This window comes from Myotis myotis, unplaced genomic scaffold (genome assembly GCF_014108235.1).
Source record: "Myotis myotis isolate mMyoMyo1 unplaced genomic scaffold, mMyoMyo1.p scaffold_m19_p_12, whole genome shotgun sequence".
NCBI classification, from domain to species: Eukaryota; Metazoa; Chordata; class Mammalia; order Chiroptera; family Vespertilionidae; genus Myotis; species Myotis myotis.
This window is the reverse complement of record NW_023416316.1, coordinates 14,709,295-14,724,460: the sequence shown is the minus strand read 5'-3', so window position 1 is coordinate 14,724,460 and position 15,166 is coordinate 14,709,295. Positions and strand designations below refer to the sequence as shown.

Sequence of the window (15,166 nt, the reverse complement as noted above, 5' to 3'; positions counted from 1 at the left end):
GGACTTACCACCAGGAAGCAACCAAGGGGCCAAGTGTCAGCTGAAGAGATGAAAGCCCCGGGGAGATGGACAAGGAGCTGGCTCAGCGGGAGCCAGGTCTGGACTCTCCCAGGACTGATCAGGGCTCAGAGAGGCCAGCTAGCCTCTGAATCTCTGTCAGCTGATGCGGGGAGAGAGGAGAGCACAGGGATGGCAAAAAGGGAGCTTTGAAGGTCTGGGTGTCAGGTAATGGTACTTCTAGCAGCCCCAGGGCAACCCTCAAGGCAGGAATTACACATCCCTTGTTATAGAAGAAACAGGCTGAGGAGTTGTGTAACCTCCCCAATGCCACAGGACACCAACTGCAGAACAATCTCTTTTAAACTCAGGTGCCTTGCCACACCTTGTCTGCTTTTGCAGAATCACCTAGGCCAGTGGTCGGTAAACTGCGGCTCGCGAGCCACATGCGGCTCTTTGGCCCCGAGTGTGGCTCTTCCGCAAAATACCACGTGCGGGCGCGCATGTACAGTGTGATTGAAACTTCCGTGGCCCATGCGCAGAAGTCGGTATTTTTTGGAAGAGCCACACTCAAGGGGCCAAAGAGCCGCATGTGGCTCGCGAGTCGCAGTTTGCCAACCACTGACCTAGGCAACTTTTTAAAAATACACATTCCTGGGCAGACCTGCTGAAACAGAAAATTCAGGAGCTAGCTCCAAGAATCCATCTAAAATTCTCCCCTGGGGGACTGTCTGGCCTGGCCTATGACTAGCTGGCCCAGGAGAAGGGGAGCAGGGAGTCCATGTACGGCCTCCTCCAGGTGTCCTGCCTTCCACTCCTTCCCTCTTGGTCCACATCCTGCTCAAAATCTTACTTAAACTAACGCTTTTATTATGGACAAGGTGGCTTTGGGTGAGCACTTTACAGCACACTCAACATTATAAATTCTATCTCCTAAATACTGTTAAGTTCATCTTCCTACCTTAATTCCACTTGTACCACCCAGGTCAGGCCACTGTCATTTCCTGGTTGGATTTCTTTCTTTTCTTTTTTAAAAAATATATTTTTATTGATTTCAGAGAGGAAGGGAGAGGGAAAGAGAGATAGAATGATCAATGATGAGAGAGAATCATTGATCAGCTGCCCCCTGTACGCCTACTGGGGATTGAGCCAGCAACCTAGGCATGTGCCCTTAGACCAGAATCAAACCTGGGACCCTTCAGTCCGAAGGCCGATGCTCTGTCCACTGACCCAAACCAGCCAGGGAAGATTCCTTCTTCCCTCCCCTCCCCTCCCCTTCCCTCCTCTCCCCTCCCCTTCTTTCACCTTTATGACTGAAAGTATTCTATATGTCCCCTTTTTTTCCAGTGACAGGTGTAAGTGCCCCCACTGGGCACACCAAGAACACTGTTAAGTTCTCACTTCTCAGCACCCAGACCACCAACCTCAGACAGGAGAGCAATAATGTATATAGGCTCTGAAGTCAGTCTACCTGTCTTTGGATCCCATTTCTACCTTTTATCAGCAGTATGACTTTGAGCAAGCCATTCAACTTCCTTGGACCTATTTCCTTGCTGCCTACCCCTCACAGCTTTGTAGTGACGAGGATAAATGAAGTGATGGAAAGTGTTTGGCAGAACCTGGAACACAGTGAAAGGTCAGCAGATCTCCTCCTCCTCCTCCCTAATCCCAGGGCCCAGCACAGGGCGAGGCCCAGGACAGAGACCCAGCCAACAAAAATCACATCAATGAAGGACCAGGGTGCTGTACCTTGTCCTCATTTTCCTCACTTTAGACATGAACAAGTGAGTCCCTGGATCAGACAGAAGCATCACATCTGCTGGGAACAGTACCTGCTTTTCTATGAGTCGAATGGTGTCCTCCGAGGTTTTGTCCTTTGATTTCTTCAGCTTATTCATTGCGTTGGTACGAACCTTCCGTAAGGAGTCTTTGGCCTTGTTGGTGTTCTGTTTGGCCAATTTGGCCAGCATTTCCCTGTGCTCCCTGGTTACTCTGATAAGAGAGAAATTTACCGGTAACATCACACTGTCCATTAGCTCAACAGTTTGTCACCTTACTCTCTGATGGGGGATGAGCGTCACACTCCTGACACACGCCCATGGAGGTGCTCAGGGTCAAGTAAGGTTCCTGGTGAGTTAGCTGAGAAGAGCCAGTAAGAATACTGCTTAACTGCTGGCACATTTTAACTGCTCAATAAAAGGAAGCAACAGTTGGCTGTAACTCCATCCCCTTCTCTCCCACTAAAGAAAGTGATGCAAATGAGTAATGATACTATAGAAACAGCATCATCTTTAAATCTCTAATTCACCCCAAACAAATAAGTAGCAACCTTCAGAATCTTAACTATCATTATAGCAAATGACTTATGAGTCACCTCAAAACTGACCGGGAAACAACGCGAGAAGCAATGCACCAGTTAACTTCCACAAGGACCCAGGGGAGCGTCTGGCATGTGATAAATGCTAATGAATGTTAGTTATGTTTACTACTAACATCTCATCATAATAACAACAATGAGCACATGGAGGGCCTACTATAAACCACCAGGACAGGCACTTTTTTTTTTTTTTTAATATATTTTATTGATTTTTCACAGAGAGGAAGGGAGAGAGATAGAGAGTCAGAAACATCGATGAGAGAGAAACATCGACCAGCCGCCTCCTGCACATCCCCCACCGGGGATGTGCCCGCAACCCAGGCACATGCCCTTGACCGGAATCGAACCTGGGACCCTTCAGTCCGCAGGCCGACGCTCCATCCACTGAGCCAAACTGGTTTCGGCCAGGACAGGCACTTTATATGTTGATCCTTACAACAACTGTATGAGGCAATTATTATTAATCCTGTTTTACATTAATCATCACCACAGCCCAGCAACAGAGTAAGCCATCACGTTCGTCCTGCCTTCATTTCTTTGTCATGTACAGATCAAGGGCCCAATACCTATCAAAACCAGTGCTGGGCACTGATGAACATTTTGTCCTGCCCCTAAGGAGCTTAGCTGGGCAGAGAGGTCAATAGAGAGAAATTGACAACATAGGGTAAGAAGTGCTGTGGACAGGGACATGGGAAAGCATCAGATGTCACAGCACAAAAGAAGCTCAGCTAACTCAAAAGTTTCTGTCCAAGTTAAGGGAAGCATTTCCTAGAAAAATAATGTATGAATGTGGTGGCTGTGAGGTCTTTTCACTAGCATTCTGGTCCCTACTCCTTGCAGTAGGAATGCATTTCCCTAGACACCAAGTGTGGCTGCACAACTTGCTTTGGCCAATGAAATGTGAGAGAAATTATGGTCACTGCCACAAGGCAGAAGCTTCAAGAGCCAGTGTGTGTTCCACTACATTAGCTTCTGCTGGCCACAATATACGTGGCATATGAATATCCATCAGCTTAGTTCCCAGAGTGACTATGACGAACAGCGCCCATCATACAGCATGAGCAAGGCATATGTTTCTATTGTGTAAGCCGTGGAGATCTGGGAGTTGCTTGTTACTACAGCATAGCCCATCCTATTCTGACTAATATACCACACTAGGATCTGAAGGGCGAGAACAAGTTGCCAGCACTGGCGTGGCAAAGGGAGACTTCCAGGAGGAAGAAAGAGCAGGTAGGAAGTCTCTGAGCTGCAGAGACCAAGTTTCATTTGAGGAACTGACTGGAGTGCAGATAACAAAGGAGCATGACAAAAAAAGAGGCCAGAAATTCCTATCATGGAGGGCCTTGTAAGATCATGAACTCCATTTTACAGATTAAAAAATGAGACCCAAAGGAATTTTAAATATCTTACACAAAATCAAACCCAGTCTGTCCTGTCTCAAAAGTCAATGGTCTTAGTATGACAAAATTCCTCTGCCCCCCTGGGTCCTGAAGTGGACATCCTTGGCATATGGTTCCTGGCCCTCAAATCAATGCAGTTCTTGCCCAGTAAGGACAATCCCAAGTTCTGGATACATGCTCCGTGGGAAACAGTGGCAAGCATGTGTTAAAGATTTAGTAGCGTCCACCTGGTATTTTTTCCCTGATGGGATGAGAAGAAAACTGAACATTTTTGAGAAAGATACACTACAGACAAAGTGGACAGCTGTGTTATAAAGAAATCCTTCTGGATTCAGCTAATTGAAGGTATTCTCAAAATAAAAATGATCCCAATTACTACCATTATTAAGCCCCTCTATGCCAGGTGAGTACTTTAGGTATATTTCCTTACAATCCTCACAACAGCTCTTTGAACTAGATTCTCATACCCCCATTCTGCCCAGAGGAAACTGAGGTGCAGAGGTTGAGTGACTTGCCGATAGGCTTGAGTGACAGAACTGGGATTCAAACCCAGATCTTTCTGGCCCGTATTCTTTCCACTACTCCATGCTGCCCCCCTTGTACTCTATTTCACATAAATCCGGCACCGCTGCCACGACTCTGCTCCCAGGCAGAAAGCTTTTCAAAGCCAGTAATATGAAGCTTGGGACTGAAAAGGACAAAACCACCATGTCAGGAGTTTAGGGATTTGGATCAGATCTTGTTACTTTTATGGTTTTTAATTCATTGAACAAAAATCATGCTGACATGTTTAGGTCTCTTTTTTGTTCTGCCAAAGCATATGTCGGTATAAGGAAGGAACAGGAAAATTAAAACTTGATCCACTGATTCAAAAAACTTAATCCTGCTGAAATACTAGGAGGGCAGAAAATAATGAATCTAAGTCTGTAAGAAACCTCTCAAACTTCCCTAACAAGAAGTATTTCAATCTTATATTTCATATATAATTTGAAATAGGTAACCTACTGTTTAGAAAATCTTTAATAAAAATTTTTATCTATCAACTTCCTCTTCACTACATTGTTTTATTTATATTTTACATGAAGGGAAAAATACCATATATTTAAAAAAATATCAATTGGGGCTCAAAAAATCTTAAGAGCAAACGGCAATATAAAGAAAACCACAATACATGTAATTTAGCCTTAATAAGTGCATTTTTTATTTATTAGTGTAAATGTGACATTACCACACTAACACCAGACAGTTTCCACAAATAATAATTTCCAATTATTGACACTGACAAAAATATTTCAGTTTCAGGATGCAGATAAGCAATAATCTAAGGAAATGGAGAAGGGAGCACACTGAGGAAGGGGAAAAGGGAAGGAAGAAGAGGGGCACCAGCATGGGCAGGGCTGAGCTTGGGGTGTTGAGATGGAAAGTATCTAAAATATAAGGTCAGAAGCAGTGAGGGTGATGGAAAGGCAGTGGCTCTGAAGTCAGACTGACCTGTTTCATTCCCGTTATCTATCACCCAGAGCTGACTATGCTTGGGCAAGCTACTCACTTCTCTCTGAGCCTCAGTTTCCTCATTTCTAAGGTGGAAATATTAAAAACACCTAAATATCTTAAGGTGACTGGGAGAGCAATCACATGTATAAAGTACCAATAAAGAAAGCAGCATATAGTAGCCTTGAGTAAATGATAGCATTTATGAATGTTTTAATCAAACACACTTAATTACTTTCTCATGAAACGAGGGCACATCTGTTTTAGAAAAGAAACATACTATATTATGGAAATATTTTAATGCCTTTCCAAACCAGTGATTAATACATCCAATCGTCTCCATCTCACATTCGTGGATTCTGTGAGTACACCCTGGTTTGTATTCCAGGCTGCTGAACGCAGCCAGTTGTCTAGCAGCCTCTCTGTGCCTGGCATGCACTGGTTCAAGCACTGGCAGAGGCCCCTGCGCTCCGCGCCAGACCCTGGGCCAGGCTGAGGAGCTCCAGAGCGGAGGCAGGCCTGGGCCACCTTCTCGGAGGCTCATGCAGTGGTGGGGACAACTGTCAACCACAACTGAGAAAGAGGATGGCTGCTGCTGGGTCAGAGGGACGGACCTTCTGTGGAGGGAGCATGCGTACTGTCTGGAGATTTGGAAAATGCCCAGGAGATTCAGAGTAATTTGTCAGCTGCAGAAGAAAGGAGAGGGCATTTCGGGCAGAAGCACAGGGAGAAATATAATGGCAGGAGGGTATGAGACATAAAATGGTGCAAACCGAGTCAAATTTGTTCTGGAGGCCCAGAGCTTTTAAATTCTTTAGCCATAAAACTCTGGTTTCAAAGAAAATCACAGCATATAGAACAGATAAAAAGAGGGCTATTCCAGTCACTGAGGGAAAAGGCACCAGGGAGGGTGTGGCCTAGGAAGCTTAGCTCCACCTTGACTGCCCTGCACGTCTGGGGCACCACTTACTGGCTGACTAACCTTAAGCAAGCTATTTAAACTCGGAGGTGTTTAAAAATATTTTGATTTTTTTTTTTTTTCCTAGAGAGGAAGGGAGAGGGACAGGGATACATCAATGTGAAAGTGAAACATCAATTGGTTGCCTCCTGCATGCCCCCTACTGGGGATCAAGTCCACAACCTAGGCACGTCCCCTGACTGGGAAACAAACCCGCAATCTTTCCGTGCATGGGACGATACCCAACTAATGGAGCCATACCAGCCAGGGCTAACCTCTCTGAATTTTAATGATCTCATCTGGAAATAGAAATTGAAAACAAATAAACAAAAAACAACATCTACCTTCCAGAGTTATTGTGAGAATTCGATGAGATAATACATGGAAAGTATACACTACAAGGCTTGGTGAAGAATAAACAATCAGAAAATGTAAGCTGCTTTTGTTGCAATTGTTGTTTATGTTTTGGCAACCACTGAGGCATCTTCAAATAATGAAGAGTTTACTCATGAAAGTTTTTATCAACAGAGAAAGGGTAGGGCAAACACAATCTATGCTTCAGTAAGATGACTTTCTGAGATCTGACTAGTAATTTAACATCTCATGCACATTTTAAAATACAAATGCTCCCAGCACATAGCCCTGAAATTTTCTTTCTTCAGTATTCATTCATGCAGTTTACAGTATCATTCTACAGCTATTTACTGGGCACCTATCATGTGCCAGCCACTGTGTCAGACACTAAGGACATAGCATCAAACACATTTGTGTTTAGCCTTAGCCAGTTTGGCTCAGTGGATAGAGCGTGGACTGAAGGATCCCAGATTCTATTTCGGTAAAGGGCATGTACCTGGCATGCAGGCTCCATCCCGGTCTTGGTCGGGGCGCATGTGGGAGGCAACCAACTGATGTGTGTCTCTTACATCGATGTTTTCTCTCTCTGTCTCTCCCCCTCCCTTCCACTCTCTCTAAAAATCAATGGAAAAATACCCTCAGGTGAGGATTAACAACAGCAACAGCAACAACAAAAATAACTGAGTTTACAGTCTGGCAAGGAACACAATCATTAAACAAACACATGCACAGTTAATCAATATGATGCAGTCTTAATAAATACAATAAAGACAAAGAGACTTCAATTAAAATAATTAGCAGGGAAAGGCAGTCTGACCAAGATCTCCTTGTGGCTCCAGGAACTACGTGTGGTGATAACTAAGCTAAGTGATATTTAAGTAGAGTAAAGAGTGGCGGTGCTAAGGGAAGATCATTCCCACCAGACAGAATGGCCTCCGTAAAGCACGGGCACTTTTCCAATAAGAAGGAGGATACTCTCAAGACACTAAGAAAAGGCAGTGCATGCCCTGGCTGGCTTGGCTCAGTGGATAGAATGTCAGCCTGCGGACTGAAGGGTCCCGGGTTCGGTTCCAGTCAAGGGCACAGACCGGGGTTGCGGGCTCAATGCCCAGTAGGGGGCATGCAGGAGGCAGTCAATCAATGATTCTCTTATCATTGATGTTTCTCTCTCTCTCCCCCTCTCCCTTCCTCTCTGAAATCAATAAAAATATATTTTAAAAAATGACTAAAATGGCAAGTTTTTATGTCTATCTTACCACAATTAAAAAAAAGTGGGCAGGGGGGAAGAGTCTTAGCAGACTGTTCCCAAGAACAACACAGAATACCATAGCTGTTTGAGGGAACCTGATGAGATTTGTATTTTGTGTAGATGGCAATGTACAAACCAGTTCTACGCGTGTGGCTCACGCCTGCAGAGGAGCCTCCAGGCAGGCAGCGGGGAGCTCAGGACGCGCCCCCAGGAGCCTGGCTGGGTTGGGTGATGGAGGCAGAAGGCTTTTCCGCTCGGGTCAGAGAGCCTCCCAACACAAGGCAGGGGTTTGGCTGAGCTGGCAAGGTCACACTTTGTTTGTACAAACTCCTCCAGCAGGTCTTCCAGTAACATCCTGGATGGGGGCCTTCCTGCACAATTCCTTGAGCGTGTTCCCACAAACAATGAGCTGAGGGCAGGCCCGCTGGTCACTCACACAAGCAGAGAGGCCCACGGACTGAAAGATGCTTCCTCTGGTTTCAAGGAGAACGGGGCACCCATACAAAGCCATTCGCAGGTGTGTACCAGAGGAAGCTGTGCTCAGCTTGGGCAATTACAGTACAAATCTGTGACAATATGACAGCTCTTGACTTCAAAGGATCTTTGGTCAGGAGAGTTTAAAGGATTAAAAGGACATGCGCTAAAGCCAGGAAGACCTGGAGTCCCAGCTCTGCCACTTGCTAGCTTCAGAACTGTAAGCGTGCTTCCAACTTCTCCAGACTCACTTTCCTCGCATGCCAAATGCGGGTAAGGATGTTTCTAAGAGGGTGGAAGCAAGATTACGAGCAATGACAGTGTATATGTGCTATGGAAACTCAATTCATGGTGGCTGCATTCTTCTTTTGATGCAGAATCTCCAGGACTTGGGGATAGAGGATGTGAGTGGTGAGGGAGAGAATGACCAACGGGTTTAGTCACTTGGAGCGTGGGCTATTGAGTGGGTGGTGAGCACAGAGGAATGAATGGGAACCGAGGAGGCAGCAGGCAGCTGGGGCAGTGGAGGCTCAAGTTCTGCTCCAGCAGCTCAGGGGGACAGGCAGAGGGAGAAGGAAGCATCAAACACATCTTTGACAGCTTGTGGAGAGAAACCCTGTCACCTCCTCCCTGGGCTTCAGGGAGACCCCACCCCCACCCCACCCCCACCAGGAGCATCGGCCTGCAATCAGCAGACACACGCCTTGCCTTGCTTGACTGCTTGTCGGTGGGCGCTGGCCTGAAGGAAATGTTTTTGTTTGCGTAGCCCAGCCAGACTTCCTATGCTTCTAGGTATGCAATTCCCCTCTCCTCGCACCCACCCCCCTTTGACTCACAGGTCTGGCTTACGTGCCCTAATGTCTCAGAAAGACAGTAAGTGTCCTTTTTGCCCAAAGGCAATCATGCATGTACTCTGCAAGGACTTCTCCCACAGCAGAAACTTCTCTTCTCTCTGGGGACACACTGGCCACTTGCTTTCAAAGGACTGTCCTGTGACTGAGGCCTGGCTAAGCCAGACAGACCATCCTGAACAGTCCCTTGTGAGGGAAAGAGAAAGGAGGTTGAGCTCCGAACTCTCAGCTGAGTGGCCTTGATTAAGTCACTCATCTTCTTCCTTGTCACCCCAGAATGATGGAAATCCAAGTCCAGGAATAAGTGTAATCAGCTCGAAAGAACAGGAAAAAGAACACGGGTTTGGGGACTACAGCAGACTTGATTTCCAATCCCAGCTCTGTCACTTACAGAGTAAATTAGTAACTATGGGCAATTACCTTTTCCTCTCTGAACCTCAGAGAAGGATGTCTAGAGAAGCATTCAGGAGAACTGTTTCTGAAGCCAGACTGCTGGGGTGTGAGACCCAGATCTATCATTTCTTAGCTGTATGACCCTGGGTAAGTAATTTCATCTCTTTGCCTTGGTTTTCCCATCTGTCAAATGTGTACAATCCCATGAACTTAGTGGGATTGTTATAAATATTATGTTACTAAATGTGCTAGCATGTGATGATGTGTTCAGTAAACATTACATGTTTTTATTTCCTCTAATTGTCAAATGGGGGGATAGTAAATGCTACTTTTCTCCCACAGTTAGTGTTAGGAGCAAATGAGAAGGGGGATGGTTGGAGAACTCTGCATCTATAGGTACTAACTATTCTACAGCTGCTAATCATATCAGCAATAAAAATACTAGTGATGTGTTCTACTGAGAGAGAGGACAGCATGGTGGCTACGAGCCCGGGCTCTGAGAAAGACTGCCTATTCTTCCACTTATTAACCGTGTGACACTGGGCACAAAGAACTCCATTCCCTGTGGCTCATTTCCTTCACCTGTAATAGGGGTAATAGCACACCTACCTCAAAAGACTCTTGTGAACATATCAGTTAATATACAAATAGCACCTGGAACAGCAGTGGGCACGTAGTGAGTGCTCACATCCATTGACTCCGTCCACACTGGCTGCATACTTTCTATGTGCCAGGACCTGCTCCAGGAGCGAGGGCGACAGCTTATGTATATAAGCAACAGCTTCTGCTTATTTGTACACGAACAAGGTGGCAAAAGTTCCTCCTGTTCACATTTTAGTGAAGGAGGCAGAGAGAGAGAGAAAATAAATATACACAGTGACACATAGTGCTATGAAGAAAAGAAAGCAAGACAGGGAGATAAGGAGGAATCTTGTCATCACAGTAAGCGTCCACTTATATCTGCCTGGACATCTGGCCCAATGTCACCTGCTCCCCTTCAATAATTAACACTCGCAGAGCTCTTTCCACACGCCAGGCTCTGAGCTGAAGTGCTCTGCACGCATTAGCTCAGCGAGTCTTCACAGCACCTCCATGACATCAGCGGTATCATCACCTGGACTTCACAGGTTAGAAGAGGGAGGCTCAGACAGATCAAGTAACCTGCCCAAGGCCACACACGTTCCCAGGAGACCTGGGAGTTGAGCCCAGTGCAGTCTGACTCTTGAATTCCAGACTTGGTGCCAGACCAATCTAAGCACTAACCTTACAAGAATAGCAGTGCTGTAACATTAAGTTCTGCTTAGATATATAGGCTGTTACTACTCTTCCAGCTCCCCTACAAGTCCACGTGCAGTGGGGAGAAAGGGAATCTATAGAAACGGCAATGGACTGGTGACCTGACCTATAGCTGCCAACTGCCAGGTCCTGCGAACAGGTGCAGGACACAAAGGGTGGAGAACAGAGGAGGGGTGGATATGGACGAGCCTTTCTTTTGGGGTGTAGTTTCTGCATAGGTGTTGGTGGCAATTTTCTCCTCAGTCTAAACCAGTGATGGCGAACCTATGACACGCGTGTCAGAGGTGACACATGAACTCATTTTTTTGGTTGATTTTTCTTTGTTAAATGGCATTTAAATATATAAAATAAATATAAAAATATAAGTCTTTGTTTTACTATGGTTGCAAATATCAAAAATTTCTATATGTGACACAGCACCAAACCCTATAAGTTAGGGTTTTTCAAAATGCTGACACGCCGAGCTCAAAAGGTTCACCATCACTGGTCTAAACTCTACTCTTGATTCCTGATGGAATGTTCTTGTGTGTTTAAACCAGAACATCTGTGCTGGGACCTGAAATAACAAGAGGTGCTTCTAAAAAGCCACAGGCCAGGTGGGAAGCAACACTGAAGAGGAGAAGGCAGGCATCCTAAAGCCTGGAAGGCACGGGAACGCACTGAGCAGAATGAATGGCCCTGAGAAAGCAGGGGTGGCAAGCAGGCGGTGGAAATGAATGGGCTGGAAAGGCAGCTGCAGTTGCTCAAATGCAGTTTGTGGCTGCCCGGCCCAAATTAAATTATTAGGTATTCTTCTCTGATTTCTCTTTTCTTTCAAGATGGATAAAGGTCTATGTGTCAGGGGGTGTTGCAAGAAAAGGGAATATTTCCTGGAATGTGCACATTATACATAAGACCCCAGCACAAGATCCACTAGGCGATACGGCAGGTAGACAAGGAGGCCACAGAGCTGGAAGGAGGTAGGTTCCTGGTCAATATTCCAAGGAGCAATGTGATAACGTGGCAAGCACGGGGGCTTCAGAAACAGACAGATCTGATTTGAATAATCACTCCTCCAATTACTAATCTGTGACCCTGAGCAATTACTTAAACTAATCCCCAGTTTCCTCATCTGTATTATACCCATCTCAAAGGGAATTTCTCTGCAGCCACACACAATGAAAGTACCATGAAAATGTGCACACTAGCCGTGTTATGCAAAAAAGCAAATTGTGCCAAAACCGGTTTGGCTCAGTGGATGGAGCGTCGGCCTGTGGACTGAGGGGTCCCGGGTTCGATTCCGGTCAGGGGCGTGTGCCTGGGTTGCGGGCACATCCCCAGTGGGGGATGTGCAGGAGGCAGCTGATCGATGTTTCTCTCTCATCGATGTTTCTAAGTCTCTATCCCTCTCCCTTCCTCTCTGTAAAAAATCAATAAAATATATTTAAAAAAATCAAATTTTGGTACTGAAATATTTAATGCTATTTATGTAAATTATATGTTGTATATGCATTTTTTGTTTTGTTTTAATCTGGAAGAATATATACTAAACTTACCAATAGTTACTTCTGGGAAGAATACTTGAGGAACAGTAAACAGTTTTATTTTTCTGTAGGATTTGAATTTTTGCAGGTCTGATCAGTCAAGTGGGCATATGAACAGTCTCCTGACATCACAGTAGTGCTGTGAGAATTTGGGGAGAAACTGTAAAGCTCTCAGCACAGCATCTCCAGGCAATAAAACTTTAGTGTAGCTGATTAATAAATAGCACCCAAAATTTGATTAGTAGATTTCAGTGAATCTTGATTAAAGGGAATGTTCAAATAATCTATCTAGTTGACTGACTTCTCTAAATGAAAGAACACTAGCCAGGGAAGAATACAAAAGCTATACACATTGTCAGTGGGTACGGACATAACCCGAGCTTGAGGCTCGCTGGTCTTTGCCCGACAGCCAGGAGAAAACCCTGCGCACAGCCACACAGAGCTGCATCCCCAGGGCTGTGAAGAGGACTGAGTGACAAGGACCACTTTGGGCCCCAAGTCTGACCTCTTATTGATTCAGGATTATCTTCCACATACTTCCCCAAAGGATCAGAGGCAGATTACAGTAAGAGGCACACACTCAGTCAACTAATTTTAAATGAGAAGATAAGAATTGAAGGAGTATAATGAGGGTGAAGCACTAACTGAGATCTGCTGCAACTAAAAATAAAACAGCTCTGGGCATCCAGAATTAAGGCAAAAAAAAGCAAACTTGCAGGCTGTCATTAAGCAGAGGAAGAATCATGATCAATCAGGAAAGGCAAATTTTCCTAGAACTAAACTCAACATGTTATAATCAGAAACTGAGCCTAGGAAGTTATGTTTCTGATTCCCTCCCACCTCCCAAACTCCTGACATCAGCTTTGGTGTGTTAGTTTCCTCTGTATAGCTTTGCCAATTTCCAGCTTTGTGACCCAGCTTCAATGCTTCACCTCTCTGAATTTTAAGTTCCCTCATCCGTAAAAGGGAATGATGATCCTACTTATATATGAAAGGGAATGAAAGAACATTTGCTACCATTAACTGGGTGCTTGCTACGCATTAAAATCATTATCTCAAAAAACAACGTATCATCTCACTGAAATCTCCCAATAACCATATAAGGCAAGACCTGTAAGTATTTTACAGATGAATCCTCTGAGAGTCAGAGAGGTGGAGACGGTTGCCATTATCACACAGTTAAAAAGCAGACAAGCCAGAACTCAATTTCATGCTTGTGTGCTACCAACACAGAAATGTAACTGTACTTTTCCACTTTCCCTGTATATGTGAAGCACAGTTCCTAGCACACAGTAGGTACTCAACATATTAGTTCCCTTCCTCACTCCTTCCTTTCCTCCCAAAGTGTGTGTATATACAAGCTGGGGCAAAAGTAGGTTTACAGTTTTTCCTATGGAAAATAACACAATAATTAATAAATAGTAATATAAAAATAAACTCTGTTTTGTGTACTCACAACTGTAAACCTACTTTTGTTCCACCCTGTGTGTACTGTATATGTGTGTGTATATATCTAAAATTCAAAGTATACTAAAATAATAAAATTATATTTATATAGCTCCTTTCCTCTAAGGAGATCATACTACTTAATCTATTTTCTCTACTAATCCTACCAAATCTCTACCTATCATTATTACTTTACTTATTTTACAAATAAGGCACTCGAAAGCAGCAAGCTGCTAAGGTGACATGCCCAGAATCAAATGGAAGTCACTGCCAAAACCAAATATAAACCTTGGTCCTTTTTTCATCTAAATCAACCTTTATCCTCTCATATGACGCAGCCTCCATAATAAAGAACAGATCATTCATTTTTTATCTGGAAAACTACCAAGCGTACAATTCAGTAAGGGGCCTCATGACCTCACCACCTTGTCAAAGGGGAGAAAGTATATAAAAAATGAGGTTTGCAGGAGCAGACGGTTTTGGTCCGTCAACTTTCTCTTGGATTACGCCCATTAGCTAACAAAAAATAATGTAAAATATAATGTAACAGAGCCCCATGTCTTTGGAAATTCAAGTTAAACTCACTGATCCTTCAAACTAATATACACGGCACCAAGAGTGATCGTTAAGTCCTGCTAAGTCCTGTGGGGCTGCAGAGGTGCGCATTATGTGAGCTAGATCTTTGAAAGGCAAACATGATACACAGTCAGGCCACTCGAAGGGGAACTGAAGCCAGCAATGAGCATTCGGCAGCATAAGTTCATAGCTTGGCAGAATTTTGGAGCCCCGAGAGGGATCTGGCAGACCACTGAGAGCAGCCCCTTCATCTAATGTAGGAGCAAACCAAGGCTCAGGGAGGTTAAGTGGCTTTTCTAAGATTTCAGACAGGAGAGCAAGAACTAAAAAATAAACCTGCTGACTACTATCCATTCCACTTGCAAATCTCGCTTCTAATGTCCATGAGTCCACTTAGCAGGTTCCAGAATTACACATTTGTTCCGAGAGTACAGGAGAAAGAGCCTGCATGCTGATAACAGAAAAACTTGGGGTTCAAACCCTGACTGCCACTTACTGACCATGTGATCTTGGGCAAGTCCCTTTCCCTTAATTTAAGTGTTTTCATCTATAAACGGTGGGTAATAGTACGCTTCACAAGTAAGCTGCAGGTAATATAAACAAAGGGCCTAGCATAGTCCGTGAGCTCCATGAAGGCAAACATTAGGTCTGCCCATTCCCAGCATTCAGCACCAAGCCTGGCACATGACACATTTGCAGAAAATTGGCTGAGCAAATCAATGAATTAACCAAGCAAATAGGTCCTGGACTTGAACCCAGGTCTACCTGATACTTAAATACT

General features: G+C 44.6%; 1 protein-coding gene across 6 annotated transcripts in view; it reads right to left on the bottom strand.

Annotated features, from left to right (window-relative positions):
• Positions 1-15,166, bottom strand: part of MRRF (mitochondrial ribosome recycling factor) — a 44,562-nt gene that overhangs the window by 6,739 nt on the left and 22,657 nt on the right. For 2 of the 6 annotated variants that reach the window (XM_036329913.1, XM_036329918.1), the window contains exon 6: positions 1,830-1,989. The exons of 2 other annotated variants lie outside the window; for them this stretch is intronic. In XM_036329913.1, coding sequence (XP_036185806.1) covers positions 1,830-1,989 — 160 coding nt within the window. Of the gene's footprint in view, positions 1-1,829; positions 1,990-15,166 lie in introns of those variants that run through there. 2 more of the 6 variants (XR_004971168.1, XM_036329919.1) reach the window with 2 other exon arrangements.